This window comes from Ochotona princeps, chromosome 4 (assembly GCF_030435755.1).
Source record: "Ochotona princeps isolate mOchPri1 chromosome 4, mOchPri1.hap1, whole genome shotgun sequence".
NCBI lineage: Eukaryota > Metazoa > Chordata > Mammalia > Lagomorpha > Ochotonidae > Ochotona > Ochotona princeps.
Window position 1 is genome coordinate 3238577 of NC_080835.1, and position 16665 is coordinate 3255241.

At 60.7% G+C, this 16665-nt stretch overlaps 2 protein-coding genes across 2 annotated transcripts in view; both read right to left on the reverse strand.

The window, feature by feature from the left end:
• Positions 1 to 10311, reverse strand: part of LRP5 (LDL receptor related protein 5) — a 74112-nt gene extending 63801 nt beyond the window's left edge. The window contains exon 1 of the mRNA XM_058662715.1: positions 10118 to 10311. Within this exon, the coding sequence (XP_058518698.1) occupies positions 10118 to 10205 (88 nt within the window). The 5' untranslated portion in view covers positions 10206 to 10311. The remainder of the gene's footprint in view (positions 1 to 10117) is intronic.
• Positions 10312 to 12437: 2126 nt separating this feature from the next.
• LOC101530325 (pre-mRNA-splicing factor ATP-dependent RNA helicase PRP16-like) lies at positions 12438 to 16199 on the reverse strand. The gene has a single exon (XM_036495509.2). The coding sequence runs from the start codon at positions 16098 to 16100 to the stop codon at positions 12438 to 12440; it is 3663 nt and encodes a 1220-aa protein (XP_036351402.2). The 5' UTR covers positions 16101 to 16199.
• Positions 16200 to 16665: the final 466 nt, after the last annotated feature.

Genomic DNA, 16665 nt, shown 5'->3' on the forward strand with positions numbered 1-16665 from the left:
GGGAGCCTGCAGCTCCTCACGCCCAGTGTCTGGGGAGGAGCCCCATCTCTCTCTCAGAAACAAACAAAACCGATTCCACCAGCAACACCAGCAGCCCATGTGGGAACCAGCTGGGGCCCCGGCTGCTCCGCTTCCCATCCAGCTCCCTGCCTGTGGCCTGGGAGAGCCGTCAAGGACAGCCCAAGGCCTTGGGACCCTGCACCCACGGGGAGAGACCCGGAGGAGCTTAGGTTAGCCGCTGCAGCCATCTGGGGAGTGAACCAGTGGGTACAACACCTTTCTCTCTGTCTCTTCCTCTCCATAACTCTTTCAAATAAAGAAAAAATATCGTTTTAAAAAAGAAATTGCTTTGTACCCAAGACAAGCATTGCAAATTCCATTTTCCACAACCTTTTGGAAAGACCCTCCATATAGGAGCCAAGGGTCTGTGTGCCATTACTCCCAGCAACCAACGCCACGCATGCAGGACAGGGCCAGTGTGACTCCAGCTGACCAAGGTGCCCTAGGCGGCACTCACCTCCCAGCCCAGACCCCTGCTGCCCACTGGGCCGCAGTCACCCCTAGCACCCAGAGAATCTTCCGGCACAGGGTAACACCAGCCCCGGAGCCTGCAGGTGGCCTGAGAGCAAGCTCCTGGAGACCACAGTGACACTCTCCCCAGAGAACACCTGCCCCAAGGGCAGTGGCCACTCAAGAGCTTACAGAGCTGGGGAAGCGCAGCATGCAAGGCCTCGGGGCTTAGGGCTCTGAGAAGGCCTGCAGCTAGGACACCCGGGCTATCTCCTACTCCCAGGATTTCCCAAGCGTGATCGGGGGAGCTGGCCGCATGTCAGTGCACACACTCCACAAGTCCTCGCTGGGCGGCGGAGGTCAGTGACAGGCAGGACGAGCCGGAGAGGCGGGAGGGGACGGGAGGCCTGCCTCCCATCTGCGCATGCGCGCCGCCCCTAATTAGAAGGTTTGGGGCAGAGCAGAGGAAAATATGTATTTCTGAGTCCCGGTTTGACTTGCCAGAAACCAGCCCATTACTAACATCCTTATTTTCGACAAAATATAGCATTCTGATTACATACCATCCTGGGACCACGGCTCCAGGCCTGCCCGGCCCCCGGAAGTGGCCCTAGACCATGGCAGAGAGCGAGAGATGTGGGCCCCGCAGAGAGCAGTTCCTGGGGCCACCAACGGGAGAGTCACCTAAACCAAGGTGAACCCTCAGGTTCCCATGGGAAGCAGGAGGCGTCCCAGGCCGCCCCGAAGGGCAGTCCTGCTGTTACAGCTCCTCCTCCAGCCTCAATTTCCCCACTTGCTGACAGGAGAACCAAGATCATCAAACACAGTGGGGTCCCTTTAGCCAATTTCCTGAGCCAATTTCTGCCCCTGCAAGAACCCCAGGGAGTGCCTCAACCCACCCCAGCCTCAGGGAGGGGGTGGGGGGGTCCTCCTCTGGGCTGTGGAGCCACCTGGCAGGGCAGCGCGAGGGCTGTGGGGGTCAGGACCTGTTTGGCAGGCAGTCGAGCAATTTTCATTGAGTGGGTCTGGATTTCTATATCCTGGGAGGCTGGGCCATGCTGAGGTCAGGAGTCTGGAACGCCATCAGGGTCCCTCACATGTGTGCAGCCGCAGCAGGGCACCGTGCCAGAGCTACTGCAGCCCTGAGGGAGGCAACGTCCCTGCTGCCACCACCCCCAGAGCACGGATGTCTTCCTGGACAAGGACCAGCACCTAAAGCCAGTGGACAGACAGGTGAGCGGACAGACAGGTGAGCAGACGGACAGGGTCGCGCCTGAGTCCAGACAACAGCACCAGGTGCTGCCCACGGACTCAGTGAAGATGGAAGAAGTCACAGCGGGCCACACGGCTCGTTCAAGCACCCAGGGACAGAGGCACGGCGTGGGGCATCCCTAAGCTGTGACCCTGAAAATCACCACCAGGGCAATAAAGACTGCTCCCTGCTCCCCCACTCCAGAAAGCACCCACAGTCAGCCAGCATCGCTGCCACCAGGACTGGGAACAAGGCACTCATTGTTTTGCCCGCAGAAACTGGAGCTCTGCTCTCGGATGCGTGCTGGTGTGGGCCAGAGAGAACACTAGAAGGGAACACACCCTAGGGGAGACCCACCTCCATGCCGCCCCCCACCCCCCCCAAACCCCTGCCAGCCTTAGGGGAAGAAACAAAGATTAAAAACATGGCCCAGGGCTCAGCACCATAGCATAGCGGTTAAAGTCCTCGCCTAGAACGCACCAGGATCCCATATGGGCCTAGTTCTCATCCCAGCAGCCCCACTTCCCATCCAGCTCCCTGCTTGTGGCCTGGGAAAGCAGTCAAGGATGTCCCAAAGCCTTGGGACCCTGCACCCGCGTGGGAGACCCCTGAGGAAGTTCCTGGCTTGGGACCAGGTCAGCACCAGCCCTTGCAGCTGCAAAGGACCCTGGGGGTGCAAAAGGCCAGGGGGGCCTGGTAAGGTCAGAGCAAGTTGGGGGGGGCCACATCCCCACCTGGCAGGGAGGGGCTCCGGCAAGGCTCCTCCACCTCCCAAGGAGGCCATGGGCAGGCCTGCCAAGCAGAGTCGGGGGCCTGCCCCTCAGCAGCTGGCCTGTTGGACCCTGGAGCGTTCCCCGCATTACCTTGGTTATTCTCAGCCCAAGACAACCACAGGAAAGGGTCCAGCCATGTGCAGCCCACAGAGACGCCCTTCCCACTTCATGTCCTGTTCTGGCTGCTGGACGGAAGGATTTTCACCAATTAAAACAAGGAGCCCCACAGCTGGATTTGGACTTGGCCCTGGCCTCACATTCTCAACATCCCTGTCTCTCCTCCAATTCTCCAGTTTCCCAGCTTTCCCAGTGCCTGGGCCAGGCTGTCCAGGGAGATGCCTGGGAGACGGTCTGGGTTAGCAGACGGGGTCACTCGGGCCCACGCAGCCCAACAGACAGGGTCACCCGGGCCCACGCAGCCCTCAGCTCCCAGCCCAACACAGGGGGACACCCTGCCACGGATCACCAACAGAGGCGCCAGCCCGCAACAGCCACAGCCAGGCGGTCGGCGTCCATGCCCAGGGAGAGCTGTGCCCCAGGGCAGCCCCAGAATGGGGCAGCAGCAGCACAGTCAGGTACCTGACCCCAGTGCCCCAGGAGCCACAGAGGGAGCAGGGCTGGGACACATGCCAGGCACACGCACAGAGCCCCAAGCGGTGACGACGAGCCTGACCGACGCAGTCTCTCAAGGCCGTGACCTCGGAGGGATGCCAGCATCCTCACGGTGAACAGCCGTGCACATCACTCAGACAACCACTTGCCAGTTTCCACTCTAAAACACCCCAAAACTGCACAGCATATGATCCTCAAATCAAGTTTTTTTTTCAAAGATTTATTTTTATTGCAAAGTCAGATAGACACAGAGGAAGAGAGACAGAGAGAAAGATCTCTTCCATCCGATGATTCACTCTCCAAGTGACTGCAGTGGCCGGTGCTGTGCCGATCCGAAGCCAGAAGCCAGGAGTCTCTTCTGGGTCTCCCACGCAGGTACAGGGTCCCAAGGCTTTGGGCCGTCCTCCACTGCTTTCCCAGGCCACAAGCAGGGAGCTGGGTGGGAAGTGGGGCCGACGGGATTAGAACCGGTACCCATATGGGATGCAAGGGCCACAGGCAGAAGTTTAGCCTACTATGACATGGTGCTGACCCCCCTCATATCAAGTTTTGTTTTTTTAAATAATACAAATGCTGCATTATGGAGACAGGTGCCAATCCCTGACCCTCCCCCATCTCCCCACTCAGAGTCCAGGCAGTATGAGACGGGGTCCCACAGACATGGGACCTCATGGTCCAGTGTGTTTGGCGTGCACTGGGGTTTGCAAAGCAGGATGGCTTCAACCGTGTAGTCCTCCCAGATTCCACACCTAGGAGATGGCGGCAGCCCTCACACTTGGCCCCAGACGTCTGCCTCGCAGCACAACAGGTGTCCAATCCAACCTGGGAAAGTTTGACTGCATTTCCACACAGCCAAGGAGGGAGCCCCAGAGGATAGCAGCCAGGGCTCGAGGGTTAGGCCTGCTGCCCCAGACAGCCCTGCCACACACAGAACAGAACGGAAACACAGGGAAGGTTCTAGAAAGCAAAGAGGGCAACTGAGGCCAGCGTGAGGCATTACTGCCCAAGAGCAGATGCACCTAGAGGGCACCTGGGCTGACGTGTTAAGCATGGCCAGGCAGGTCCGCTCCGAGTCAGCGCTAATAGAGGGGTGTAGCCCTCCATTAAAGATGCCCACATTTTGTTCTGGAAACAACTAGGAGGGGAGTCATCACTGACTGGGTAATTACACTGGCCCCAGGGGCTGACACTGATGTGGGTTTGCATTAGGGCTCATGTCCTAGGCAGGCAGACACCGGGAGGGTGAGCCAGTGGCAGAAGTGGGACCCCCCCACCACCCACGCCTTGATGATACTGCCCCAACGTCCATGACCCACGGCCATCTAGGCCAGCTCTCTGGCAGGCAGGAGCGGGTCATCTCATTTCCACACTCTGCCATTGGCTCACCACAGACCACATGAGATCCGGCCCTCAGCCACCTGTTGGATGTCATCATTCATGTCCCCATCCCAGGATCAAAGGACAGCCCCTGGCAGGCTGGCTCTCCGGCTCACCACAGCAGAGGAAACATGCAAGACAGACGGCACAGGCGTTTGCAACAGACAACGGAAGGGGACTTTCACAGGACTGATGCCGGCAAGAGTAAAACAGCAGCACACTGGCCCAGAAAGACACCCCTGCCCCGGGACCATGGAGCCCAATGCCAGGATCTGAAACCAAGAGCCGGGAGAGGCTGCACGGGGCAGAAGAGGGACATCCCACACCACAAGAGGCAGCAGGCACCATTCTGTGACAGTTAAGGACCGCTCCCACTTGCTGGGTAGGCAGACCCCAACCTCACACCATATACAGCAATGCATTGGATGGAGAAAACAATGATAACAGTACGAAGAACACACAGGCGATGGGGTTTATAACCTAAGCCAGCAGGACCAGCCCTGGACCAGAAAAAGTAACAGTGCAGAAACACACTGAAGAACCAGTGTGTGCGAGCCACAGATCACAACATGCTGAAACTCACAGTAAACAGGCACAAAATGCACTAACTGTAGGTCCTATGTCACAGAGGACACAGCTTGGTGTGGACACACAGCAGAGGCAACCACCACACCCGGTCCAGGACTGAGTGGGGCCTAGGCCAGTAAGTCTACATCCTCAGAAATGCCAATGAGCAACCACCTGCTGACTGCTCCACTTCCAACCCAGCTCCCTGGTAATGCACCTGGGAGAACAACGGCACAGCCCAAGTCCTTAGGCCCCTACACTCACATGGGAGACCTGGATGGAACTGCTGGCTCCTGGTTGCTGTGTCTTTCTAAATAATTAAAAAAAACCCTTTACCAGGGCACCAGGGACCAAGACCACTCCCCACAGCACCCCAGGAGTGGGCTGTGCCAGGCCACGTATGAGGCTGCTTGTCAGTTCCAGGCCACAAAGCCAGGTGACCATCCTTCGTGCCACAGCAGCAGGCAGGCCCCTCCAAGCCAAACACCTGGCCGGCAGGTGCCAGTCCAGCTAGGGGAGGTGGGAGGCCAGGCACTCCCTTGAAGAACCCCACGGACCACAATGGGGATACAGGAGGGTAGTGCAGCTCTTTGCAGGGGAGAGGGGAAGACCCCCCTCCCTAGTCCCTGAAACCAGTTGGGAAAGGTCTCAGAGACAGGGGCCAGTTCATTCTGACAAATAAGGAAACTGAGGCAATACCATCCACATTGGGCAACTGAGACACCCCTGCCCAGGGTTCTGACCCAGCCTCTCTTTGGAGACCAAGGGACCACGGCAGTCAGGTGGTGCAGGGCAGACCTCTGCATGGCCTGGGGGCCCCTGAGCCCCTCGCTCCTGCCTCAGGCAGACACTGAAACGGCCAGACCAAGCAGCCATGGCCCAGCATTGCAGCCATCCCTCCACCATGAACCAGTACCAAGCCAATCACATCCTCACCAGCTTGTAGCCCCCCAAAATCCCACCCTTGGGGTGCACAGCAGGGGCTCTCCATGGATTTCCCTCCATAACCCCCCCACACCAGCTCACTGAACCCTGCCCAGCACCGGCAAGGTGCACAGCATGTCCCACATCCTCCAACAAGGACATGGCCGAGCGCCAGCCAACCACTGCCCAAGAAGGCAGGGGACAGGCTCCCTGGCCCACGGGACCCTGAGGGGGGCCCACAGCTGCTCCCAGCCATCAGACTCGAACCTGCTCTGCCCAACTCCCCCACCTCCCATACAGCATGGCAGGGCAGCTGGTGTGGGGGCTCACGTCGGGGCTGCTTTGTGAGCAAATCCACCAACAGGGCCTCAAGCCAAGGGGCAGACGCAGCTCCCACTCAGGCCACAGCCCCAGCCAGACACCCCATCTTGAAGGCGTTCAAAGGGTCATCTTTCCAAAACCCCCAAGTCCACAATGTCCAGTCCCCTCAAGGTCAGTGCGAGGTGGACACAGAGCTCGGCCCACACACTGGCTCTCTCTCTGGCTGACCCTGTGTAACTGCAGACACCCTGGGGCTCCAGCTTACATGGCTCAAGGAATCAACCCAGACAGACAAGATGTGGTATATCCCTTAGGAGCACACGAGCCAGCGCCAGTGGAGGAGCCACAGCACAGGGACAAGGATGAGCTGAGTGGCCGCAGGGCACCCTGGGAGGCTACAGACGCCGCAAGCACCCCTGTGCTATAACGTTCACACTCTCCAAGACTCACGTGGGTCTAAGAAACCCACCAGGGGTCGGTGCTGTCCTGAAGTGAGCTAAGCCTCCCCTTGAGGTGCTGGCAGCTCACATGGGTGCTGGTTTGAGTCCCAGCTACAGCACCTCCAATCCATCTCTCTGCATATGGCCTGAGAAAGCAGCCGAGAACGGCTCAAGTGCTTGAGCCTTTGCACCCATGGGAGACCCAGGGGAAGCTCCTGGCTCTGACGCCATCTGGGGACAGGAGCCAGCAGGCGGAACATATCCTTGTCCCTCCTTCTCTCTCTGTAACTGACTTCTTTTTTTTTTTTTAACATTTATTTATTTTTATTGCAAAGTCAGATATACAGAGAGGAGGAGAGACAGACAGACAGATCTTCTATCCGTGGATTCTCCCCACAAAGTGTCCGCAACAGCCGGAGCTGAGCTTGTCTAAAGCCAGGAGCCAGGAACTTCTTCTGGGTCTCCCACATGGGTGCAGGGTCCCAAGGCTGTGGGCCGTCCTCCACTGCTTTCCCAGGTCACAAGCAGGAGCTGGATGGGAAGCGGGACCACCAGGATTAGAACTAGGCCTGTACAGGATCCCGGTGCATGCAAGGCAAGGACTTTAGCCAAGGTGTCACCATGCCAGGCCTTGTAACTGACTTTTCAATCAAAATAAATCTTAAGGGCCTGGTGCAGTGACCTAGTGGCTAAAGTGCTCGCCTTGAACACTCCAGCATCCCATATGGGCGCTGGTTCATGTCCCAGCTGCTCCACTTCTCATCCAGCTCCCTGCCTGTGGCCTGGGAAAGCAGTGGAGGACGGCCCAAAGCCTTGGGACCCTGTACCTGCGTGGGAGACCTGGAAGAGGTTCCTGGCTCCTGGCTCCTGATCAGCGCAGCTCTGGCCATTGTGGTCACTTGGGGAGTGAACCATCGGAGGGAAGATCTTCTTCTCTATCTCTCCTCCTCTATATAGATATATCTGACTTCGCAATAAAAGTAAATAAATCTTAAAAAGAAGAAGAAATCCACCAACACACACCTCCCACCCGAGCTTCCTTGCCCAGGGCAGGCCTGACTCAGCCTGCATTTTTAGTCGGCCTAAAGTCTTCTGGAAGCTTCCACTGCCTCCTGGAGCACAGCCAGGCTCCCAGCGTGCTGTGTCCTCCTTGAGCAGTCCTTCAGGAACCCTGGCCCCAGCCCTGCTGATGGCACACCTGAGGGTAAGGAGTGTCTGGCTCCCAGCCGCTCAGCCCCGGCATTCCTCCCAGGCCGTCTGCCCCCAGCACGGACGACAGAGCCGAGGCCACAGTCCACGGGTGTGCAGCTGCCCTGAGCGTGTGGCGGGAGAAGGAAGGCACTGAAGTGAAACCAAGACACCCAAAGGTGGCGTCAGCCACCTGAGCTCCTTGGCCCCTGGCTAGCGAGTGAGCGAGGCCGTGGACATCAGGGCTCCGTCCACACCGCTCACTACCCCACATGCCCGGCCCAGGCCGGCAGCCGTAAGTGAGTCCATCGGAGACTGGTCTCGGCCAAGGTCACAGAAAGGAGCAAGGAGCCCCTCACACAGGCATAGCCCCCACAGCTCTGCCTCTTGGGATCAGAGCTGGGGGAGGGGGCCAGGCAGGGAGAGTGGACATGGGGGGACTGGTGAGCGACCAGCAACAGTCAGCACCCAACGCTGCACAGCCAGGCACACATGCGCACACGCAGACACACGCACAGGAGGCCTCTCCTGGATGCCAAGGCCTCACCTGCGCCCCCTGCCCCCAACCGCCGGGGAATTCTAAATGCCTGAAGGGTGACACAGTACTGCTGCTGCTGTTGCCAAAATTCACCGGCAGGAACCCAGCTGGCTGCCCCACCCCCCGCCAACTCCCCACCACCTCCCCAGAACAAGGGCCGACCCTGGGGTCCTGTTTCCGCACAACAGTCGCCGACTCCATGCAGGGAATGCAGACACAGGTTCCTGAGTGACGGGAGAGTCTCCTCCTTCCATTTTAGGCCCGAGCTGCCCTGCCAGCGGACGCTTACAGGCCTGGCTGCTCCTGGTAAAATCATCAACTCTATTTTTGCCTGGTGCACCTCACTGGCAGGGTCCCGCAGTGCACAGCAGGGCCATCAGGCATCGGGTCCCAGCAATGTCATTCCACAAAATGCACAGGAAATCCCAAAAGCCAGGGAAGTGGGAAGCGAGGGGACGGGCTCAGAACCCCCTCCTTTCCAACAAATAGCTTCTCCTCAACTTTTGCCTCTGAGGGGACCCTGGCCTTGCTGGACAGCACATCCACCTCCTCCAGCCATCAGATAATCTCATTGTTTTGTCTCCCCTGTTTTGCCTGCACCAGACACAGCCCCGACATGTAAACAGGCTTCGGGGAGACCCAGCTGGGGTGATTGTGCCCAAGTAGCGGAGTCTCCTGAGTCAGGGTCAGGGACGCCCAAGGGGCTATAGCAACCTTGGGAATCCGAGCTCAGAGCTAGGCCACCCCCCAGCACAGCCCAGACTAGAAATATCCAGGGGGACAGCTGGCCCTGCCAAGAAGGCCCAGACAAAAGGAGGGGGCTCTCCCCCCAGCCAAATGGCGACCACCACCGGCAGGACAGAAGTGCCCAGCCGGGCCGCAGCCCACTGCACCCCCACCTCCCCACCAGCAACAGGTTTGCCTCAGAATCCACATGGCACTCTGCAAATTAAAATAATACGTACGGCCTTTCACAACTGTTTGGGCTTTCCGGGGCCGCCTGACCTCAGCCCCATCCGCTGGACACAGGACAAGTCGGAAAGTTCTGCACACTATGGGTGTGTTCCACCGGGCACTGCAGTGTCTGTCCCCCACGCCACACTCCTGGACCATGTCACCCGTGGCACACACACACACACACATGCAGCCCGCATCGCGGCCGGAGCATCGGGACGCCGGGGCACCTGGCAGGTGGTAGCCCCTTGGGCAACCGGCAGCCACCAAAATCAAAGGGGCAATCGCCACAGGCCAGGCGGCCCTGGGCCCCCAACTTTCTCCCTAGAACTCGGAGCTCGCACCCCCAAGAGGCCTGGGCCGGTGTCGACCGAGCGCGGCCTCCCGCGGGGCGCAGTGCCGAGCGCCCCGGGACCCGGGCAGGTGAGGACCCGCCCGCGCCGCACCTGGCGGGGTAGGCGATGCAGGGGCGGCAGAGACAAAGGCCCCGCGCGCGCTCTGGGGACGGTCAGTGACCGGGTGTACGTGCCGGATGGGGAGGGGGTGTCCACGGCGCGCGTCCCAACTCGCCCCCCAACTTTCCCAAGTGGCCTCCCGGGCCGCCCGAGCCGCCCAGCCATTGTCCGCGCGCCCTGCCCGGCCCAGCCGGGTGCCCACCTACCCGTGGCGGGGGCCAGGCCGCAGCACAGCGCCAGCAGCAGCAGCAGCGGCGGTGGCGGCCGGGCCGGCCGGGGCGGCGCCGCCTCCATGTTGTCCGGCGGCCGGACGGGCCCGCGCGCGCTCACTCGGGATCCATGGCGCGGCGGCAGCGCCTCCCGCCTCTCCCCCGCCCTCGGGCGCCGCGGGCCAGGACGGCGGGGGAGGAGGAGGAGGAGGGAGCAGGGCGCGCGGGAGCGGAAGCCACGCCGCGTCTCCGCCCCCCACGGCCACCGCCCGCGCCCTCCCGCCGGCTCCCGGGCCTCGCCAGGCTCGGAAACAGGTGTGTCACCTGTGGAGCCCACGGTCAGGCCCCGACCTTTACGCGCGGGGAAACTGAGGCACGGGCGAGGCGGGGTAACCCGAGGGCTGGCGAGGTGGGGGCTGTAGCCCCTCCTCTGGAGCTGCAGGGTCCCGTCGCTGCCCTCCATCATGCTCCCCAAGCAGTGCTGTCAGGGTGGGTCACTTATCCTGTGACAAGGGCTGGCAGGCGAGCGGGCAGTGGGAGTGGGCTGGAGGCTTACTATACACACACCCTCCCGAGTGTGATTGTGATAGGTGAAGGGGTCCAGTACCTCAGGCTGCTTTCCCAGACACACTAGCAGGAAGCCGGGTCAGAAGTGGAGCAGCGGGCATTTGAACCAGTGCCCTTGATACACCAGGACTACATGCAGAGGATTAGCTTACTATGCCACCAGACCCTCCCCTAAATCAATTTTTTAATGTATTTATTTTTATTGGAAAGCCACATGACAAAGATGCGGGAGCCAGAAGGATGTGGTCTTGAAACGGAGGACCACCTGGAACCCCAAAGTCGGAAGCAGCGGGCTGGCCCCCACTTCCCTGATGTAAGGAGCGATTTAAAGGTCGTCATGGAGACTGAGACCCTGCCACCCTAGACCCGGAGCCATTTTCCCTTCTTCATGGCTCAGGAGATTCACATTGGTTCAGCTGCTCACCAATCAGACAACCCAGCATCACCTGAGAGTCTCACCCCATCTCCCAGCCCCCTGTGCCTTGTGGGCTCAGCTGAACACAAGGAGCCCCAGGTGCCTATATCTGCCCTTCCATCCCCTCGCCCTTCCCCACCACGCCCTTCCACCACCTCCGTCCGTCCCGTTCCTGCACAGCTGGAGAGAACCTGAAGTGCCTGCTTGGCTCTGGTGTTTCGGCTGACGGTAAAAGAACCAGGCTGCAGGGATTAGCTGGCGTAATGATGTAAGAACTCTGTTTTAAAATAACTAACATTTGGCTCCCTGCTCCCTCCTCCCCGGCACTTGGCCACCTGGCCTTAGGGCCTTCGGCCACTACTAGGACCCGATTCATCCGTGACAATCCGTCGCTTTTCGGCTACCACTGACTTCACCTGCGCCACCGGGACTTATTGGCCGCCTTCAGACTCCAGCTCCATCTGCCCGCTGGGTCCAGGATTCATCTCCAACGGCCTGTTCCTGACTCTGTCTTCACCTGCCAGCTCCAGAACTCTCCACCTCCACGTGGCCGTCCCTGAGTCCATCTACACCTGGCCGTGCTGCCATGTCTTCATCCAGCGGCGACCTAACCCAGACGCGGGCTCCGGGTGCTCCATCCCCACGTGGGGCACACGAGGTGTTCCCCATCTTTCCGAGTGCTGAGCTGCTGCGTGCATGCACTGTTGTAGGTGGGGATCCCTCCCTCAGCCCCTGGAGTTTTGGGTGCAGCTCAGTGTATTTGCGCTACTTCAATTAGTTCGGCTTTTTCACTTTCAGGAGACCGGCTCTGTAAACCCCTTCCGGGTGCTGTGTCTCTTAGGGACGGGGGACCCTGTACTCTGGGTCGGGCCACTGTGCTGGGCTAATGACTTTGGACACAGGTGGTGTTTGGGGACCCGGCTTGTCCCTTCCATAGGGGGTGACGACCCTTTACGAGAGTCATTTTTCCTTGACCACGGGGTAGGATGGATCTTTTATTTCACATTTTACAAATGATAAATTTATTTCCAAATTCTGCACTATAACCAAATTGCAATCATCTCCAGGTCTGTTTTGCTGCTTCACATAAGGAGTGAAAAAGACACGGTCCCTCCCATATCCGGCATCTCAGAAAGGCCTGTGTGCCCGGGACGGACCGGGCCACCTCCCACTGTCCACTTCCCAGCTCCCGCCCTGAGGATCATCTCCCTATCCCGTGGCAAGGCCCAGCCGGCCAGCAACGGTCCAGGGACAGTGCCATGCGCAGATGAGAGAGGTCGTCCTGCCGGAGCACGCAGCACCCAGCACGGCCGTCGTGTCCTGCGCGGCCTCCGCTCAGAGCCCAAAGCGGGCTGGTGTGCGGCGAGGCGTCCCGGGCTCCCCCTGCTCTTTCCGGCCCGGCGTGTAGATCTTGGTAGACCTGGTACTGGCCAAGGGGCAGCGCTTGTCCTGCTCCTGCCGCCATGCTCGCAGCTGCTCCTCGGCCAGCACCATCTCCTCCTCCATGGCAGCGGCTTCCTCCCTGGCACCACGGCGCTTCTCCTGCCGCGCCCTGCCCGCCTGTTTCACGCTGTAGAACATGGGGCCCAGCTCCGCCAGCCACTCGCCGTCCACAGCCGTCACGCACTGCACGTACTCCTTGGTGGTCATGACCAGCTCGTGATAGACTATGTAGTCCGGGGTGTCGCCCATTCCAAAGAGGGAGCTGGTGGGACGCAAGTGGCAGGGCATCCCCGTGCGGATGTTCACGTACTCCCCGATGCCCTTGAGCTTGGCTGCCTGGTGGAAGTAGGCGGCACAGATGCACTTCCTGACAATGTCCCAGTCCGTGCCACACGAAGCCAGTCTCAGCCGCTGCTGCTCCATGATGTCCTTGAGCTGGGCCCTCACCTCCCGGACCTTGCGCATGGCCTTGGCGTGGATGAAGTGGTCGTTGCACCAGACGGTGGAGTAATTTCTCTTCTTCCAGTGCAGGTACACGTTCAGGTAGGTCAGGTGGTCGCTCTCGGGCACGGCGAACTTCTCCCGGACCTGCTCGCTCTCCTCCTCTCGGCCCCTGGGCCTGTGGAAGATGGCGGGGACCGAGAGCATGGAGACGATGAGCAGGATCTCGGAGCTGCAGCCCATGGCACAGGACGCTATGAGCATCTTGGACAGGGCCGGGTCCAGCGGGAACTCCGCCATCAGCCGCCCTGTGGAGGTCAGGCCGCCTGTGTGGTCCAGGGCCCCCAGGATCCAGAGCTGGTACATGGAGTTGAGCATGTTGTCCTCGGGCGGCGGGTCCACGAAGTGGAACTGTAGCAGGTCCTGCACCCCGAGGGACTTGAGCAGCAGCACCACGTGGGCCAGGTTGGTCCTCTGGATCTCGGGCACGGTGCTGGTCAGGAGCTCATTCTTGTAGGCACTCTGGGTGTACAGCCTGAAACACTGACCTGGGCCCGTCCGGCCAGCTCGCCCTGCCCTCTGCTTGGCACTGGCCTGGCTGATGGGGTAGACTTGCAGGGCGTCCATGCCAATCCTGGGGTTGAAGACCTTTAACTTGCAGTAACCAGAATCGATGACAAACATGATGCCGTCGACAGTGAGAGAGGTCTCGGCGATGTTGGTAGCCACGACACACTTGCGAACGCCATCTGGAGCCTTCTGGAAGATTTTGGCCTGGAGGTCAGAGGGCAGCTGGGAGTAAATGGGCAGCACGGCCAAGGCGGGTGCGTTCTCCAGCTCCTCCAGACGCGCCACAATCTGCTCGGAGGTGACCTCGATGTCCTCTTGGCCGGGCATGAAGATGAGGATGTCCCCGGGGGCCCCGGACAGGTGCACCTGCAGGGACTGCCTCACGGCGGCCTCTACGTAATCCTCCTGCGGGGTCTGGCTGAAGAGGATGTCGACAGGGAAGGTGCGACCAGGGATGTGGAAGACGGGCACGTTCCCAAAAAAGGCAGCAAATTTGTCTGCGTCCATCGTGGCTGAGGTGACGACGAGCCTCAGGTCCGAGCGCCGAGCCACAAGCTCCCGCAGCAGCCCCAGGAGCACGTCGGTGTGGAGGGAGCGCTCGTGGGCCTCGTCCATGACGATGGCGCTGTAGTGGTCCAGGTCGGCCTCGCGGAGGGACTCCCGCAGCAGGATCCCGTCGGTCATGTACTTGATGAGGGTGTTCTCAGAAGTGCAGTCTTCGAAGCGAATAGCGTAGCCCACCTCCTCGCCCAGCTTTGCCCCCATCTCTTGGCTGACCCTCTTGGCCACAGACACGGCGGCCACACGCCGCGGCTGGGTGCACCCGATCATCCCGTAGTCCGTGTAGCCGTCTTGGTGCAGGTACTGGGTCAGCTGTGTGGTCTTGCCACTGCCCGTCTCGCCTACCACGATCACAACGCTGTTGTCCCGGATGGCAGCGAGCAGCTCCTGCTGCACGGCGAAGATGGGCAGGTACTGCCTCTGCTCCCAGATCGACTTCTTCTTGGCAAACTCGCTGCTGGCTTCGCTCTGCTTCCTCACGTGACTCGCAAACTTCTGCTCTGTCCTGTAGTCCACCTCCCCATCTCCTGCCGGGGCTTCCTCGGGCTGCTCCTCTTTCGGGACACCCATGATCGCTCCCAGTTTGGTCCCGGCCAGTTCCCAGTGTCTGTGCTGAGCCCTTCTGCGCGCCTCTTGCTCTCTGTGCTTGCGTACCGTTTGGCTGCCTTTGCGGGCGATGATGGCGAGGTCCGAGGTGGCGTCCTTGACTGGAATCACGGGCTCTGGCTGCTTGGTGAAGACGATGCGCCCGTCCAGAAAGGGCGGCACCAGACTGTGCACCATCAGATGCACCTTGGCCGCGTTGTCCTCGGCAAAGTCCTCCTGCGCCTCCAGCCGCCGCACCACCCCGCTGGTGAGCATGCGGTTCGTCTCCCAGCGCTCGTTATCCTGGTTCATCTGTCTCCGCTGAGCCGAAATGCGCTTCTGCTTCTGCAGCTGCTGCTCCCGGCTCCGCACGTCGTCCTGGGAGGGGTAGGCCAGGGGGTCGTGGAACTCGCCACAGCCCTCGTCCATCATGTACCAGTCCCGGTCGGCTTGCCGCTGGTCGTCCTCCCACTGCTGCCGCTCCTCTTCTGTGCCCAAAGAGATGCCCTGCTCGCCCTCCTCGCGCCTTCCTCGGCCCCTGGACAGACGCGGGGTGGAGCCCAGGTGTCTCCTGTCGTCAGCCCACTCGTTGTATTTGTAGGAGGGGGTTGGCAGAGGCGTGTCGCCTGGGTTCTGGCTCCTGGCAGACCTCCCTCGGTGTCGGGAGGACGGCGGATGGCCCCCCTCGGAATCCCGGTGGGATGGCATTGGAGAGGGCGATTCCCAGTGCGAGCGCCTGGAGGAGCCGTGGCCCCCGTCCTCCTCCTCCTCCTCCTCCTCCCAGCTGGACCTGGAAGGGGTGGCTGCGTCTTTGGGCTGATGGCGTGGGCTCTCTGGTTCGTTCCTTCTGCGGCTGCGGCTGCGCCTGCTTCCAGCCCGCTCATCTCTGTCTCTCTCACGCTCATGGTCTCCGTGCCGCGATTGCGATTTCTCCTTCTTGCGAGCCTTTTCTTTGGAGGAGGCGTGGACCCCACGTTCCCGCCGCCCCCGCTCTCTCTGCCGGCTGCGTTCCCAAAAGTCCTCACTCACACCGCCGCGGTGGGATGGCGTCTCCACGCGAGCAGAGCGGTAGTGTCTGTCCTTGTGGCCGCTGCGGCCAGCCTGCTCGCCGCCCTCCTCCTCGGCACCCTTCTGCTCATCCTCGCTCTCTTCCCAGTCCTTGTAGGAGGAGATCCGGGGCTTCTTCTTGCCGTCCCGCTGGTCCTGGTCCTCCCGCTCTCTCCGTTTCAGGGAGGCCAGCAGGTCCAGCCCCAGGCGTGAAGGCCGAGGCCCGGGCGCCTTGAAGACTTGCTGCTCGCTGGCTGCGGTTCTGGTCCTGCAGATGAGGCCGCCCACCTGAGCGTCCAGGGCAGTGCCTTCCAAGCGGTGGATCGAGGCGTCCTCGCCGGCCTCCTCCATCCCAGCAAGCGCAACTGGAGCCCTGGAGAGCAGGATCAGAGTGCTCAGTCAGCCTCGAAGAGCCACAGTCCACACCCTGAAAGCCCAGCATCACCTGAGCGTCTCACCCCCACCTCCCAGCCCCTTCCCAACCCTGCCCACTGGCCAGTTAAGCTCAGACATTCACTTGCAGCCACCAATGCCCTGGGGCCTGCCCTTAATCCCTCCCAGGCCCAGCCCCCTGTGCCTGGCTGGCTCAGCTGAACACAAGGAGCCCCAGGTGGCTGTATCTGCCCTTCCGCCACCACCTCAGTCCCGTTCCTGCCCCGCTGGAGGTGCCTCCACGTCCCCTTTTCCTCGCCCCCTCCACCGCCTCCCTCCCGCTGCTCCCCCACTGGAATAAACCTCCTACAGTGTGGCTTTGCCTCTGGTGTTTTCGGCTCCTGGTGAATGAACCAGGCTGTGGGAATTAGCTGCACAGAATAACGTAAAAAGTAGAACTGGAACTGTTTTAAATAGCTAACACCTGATCCCAGAGCCTTCCAGAAGGTCGGCCTGGCTGCCTCCATGGCTCTTCCACGCCACG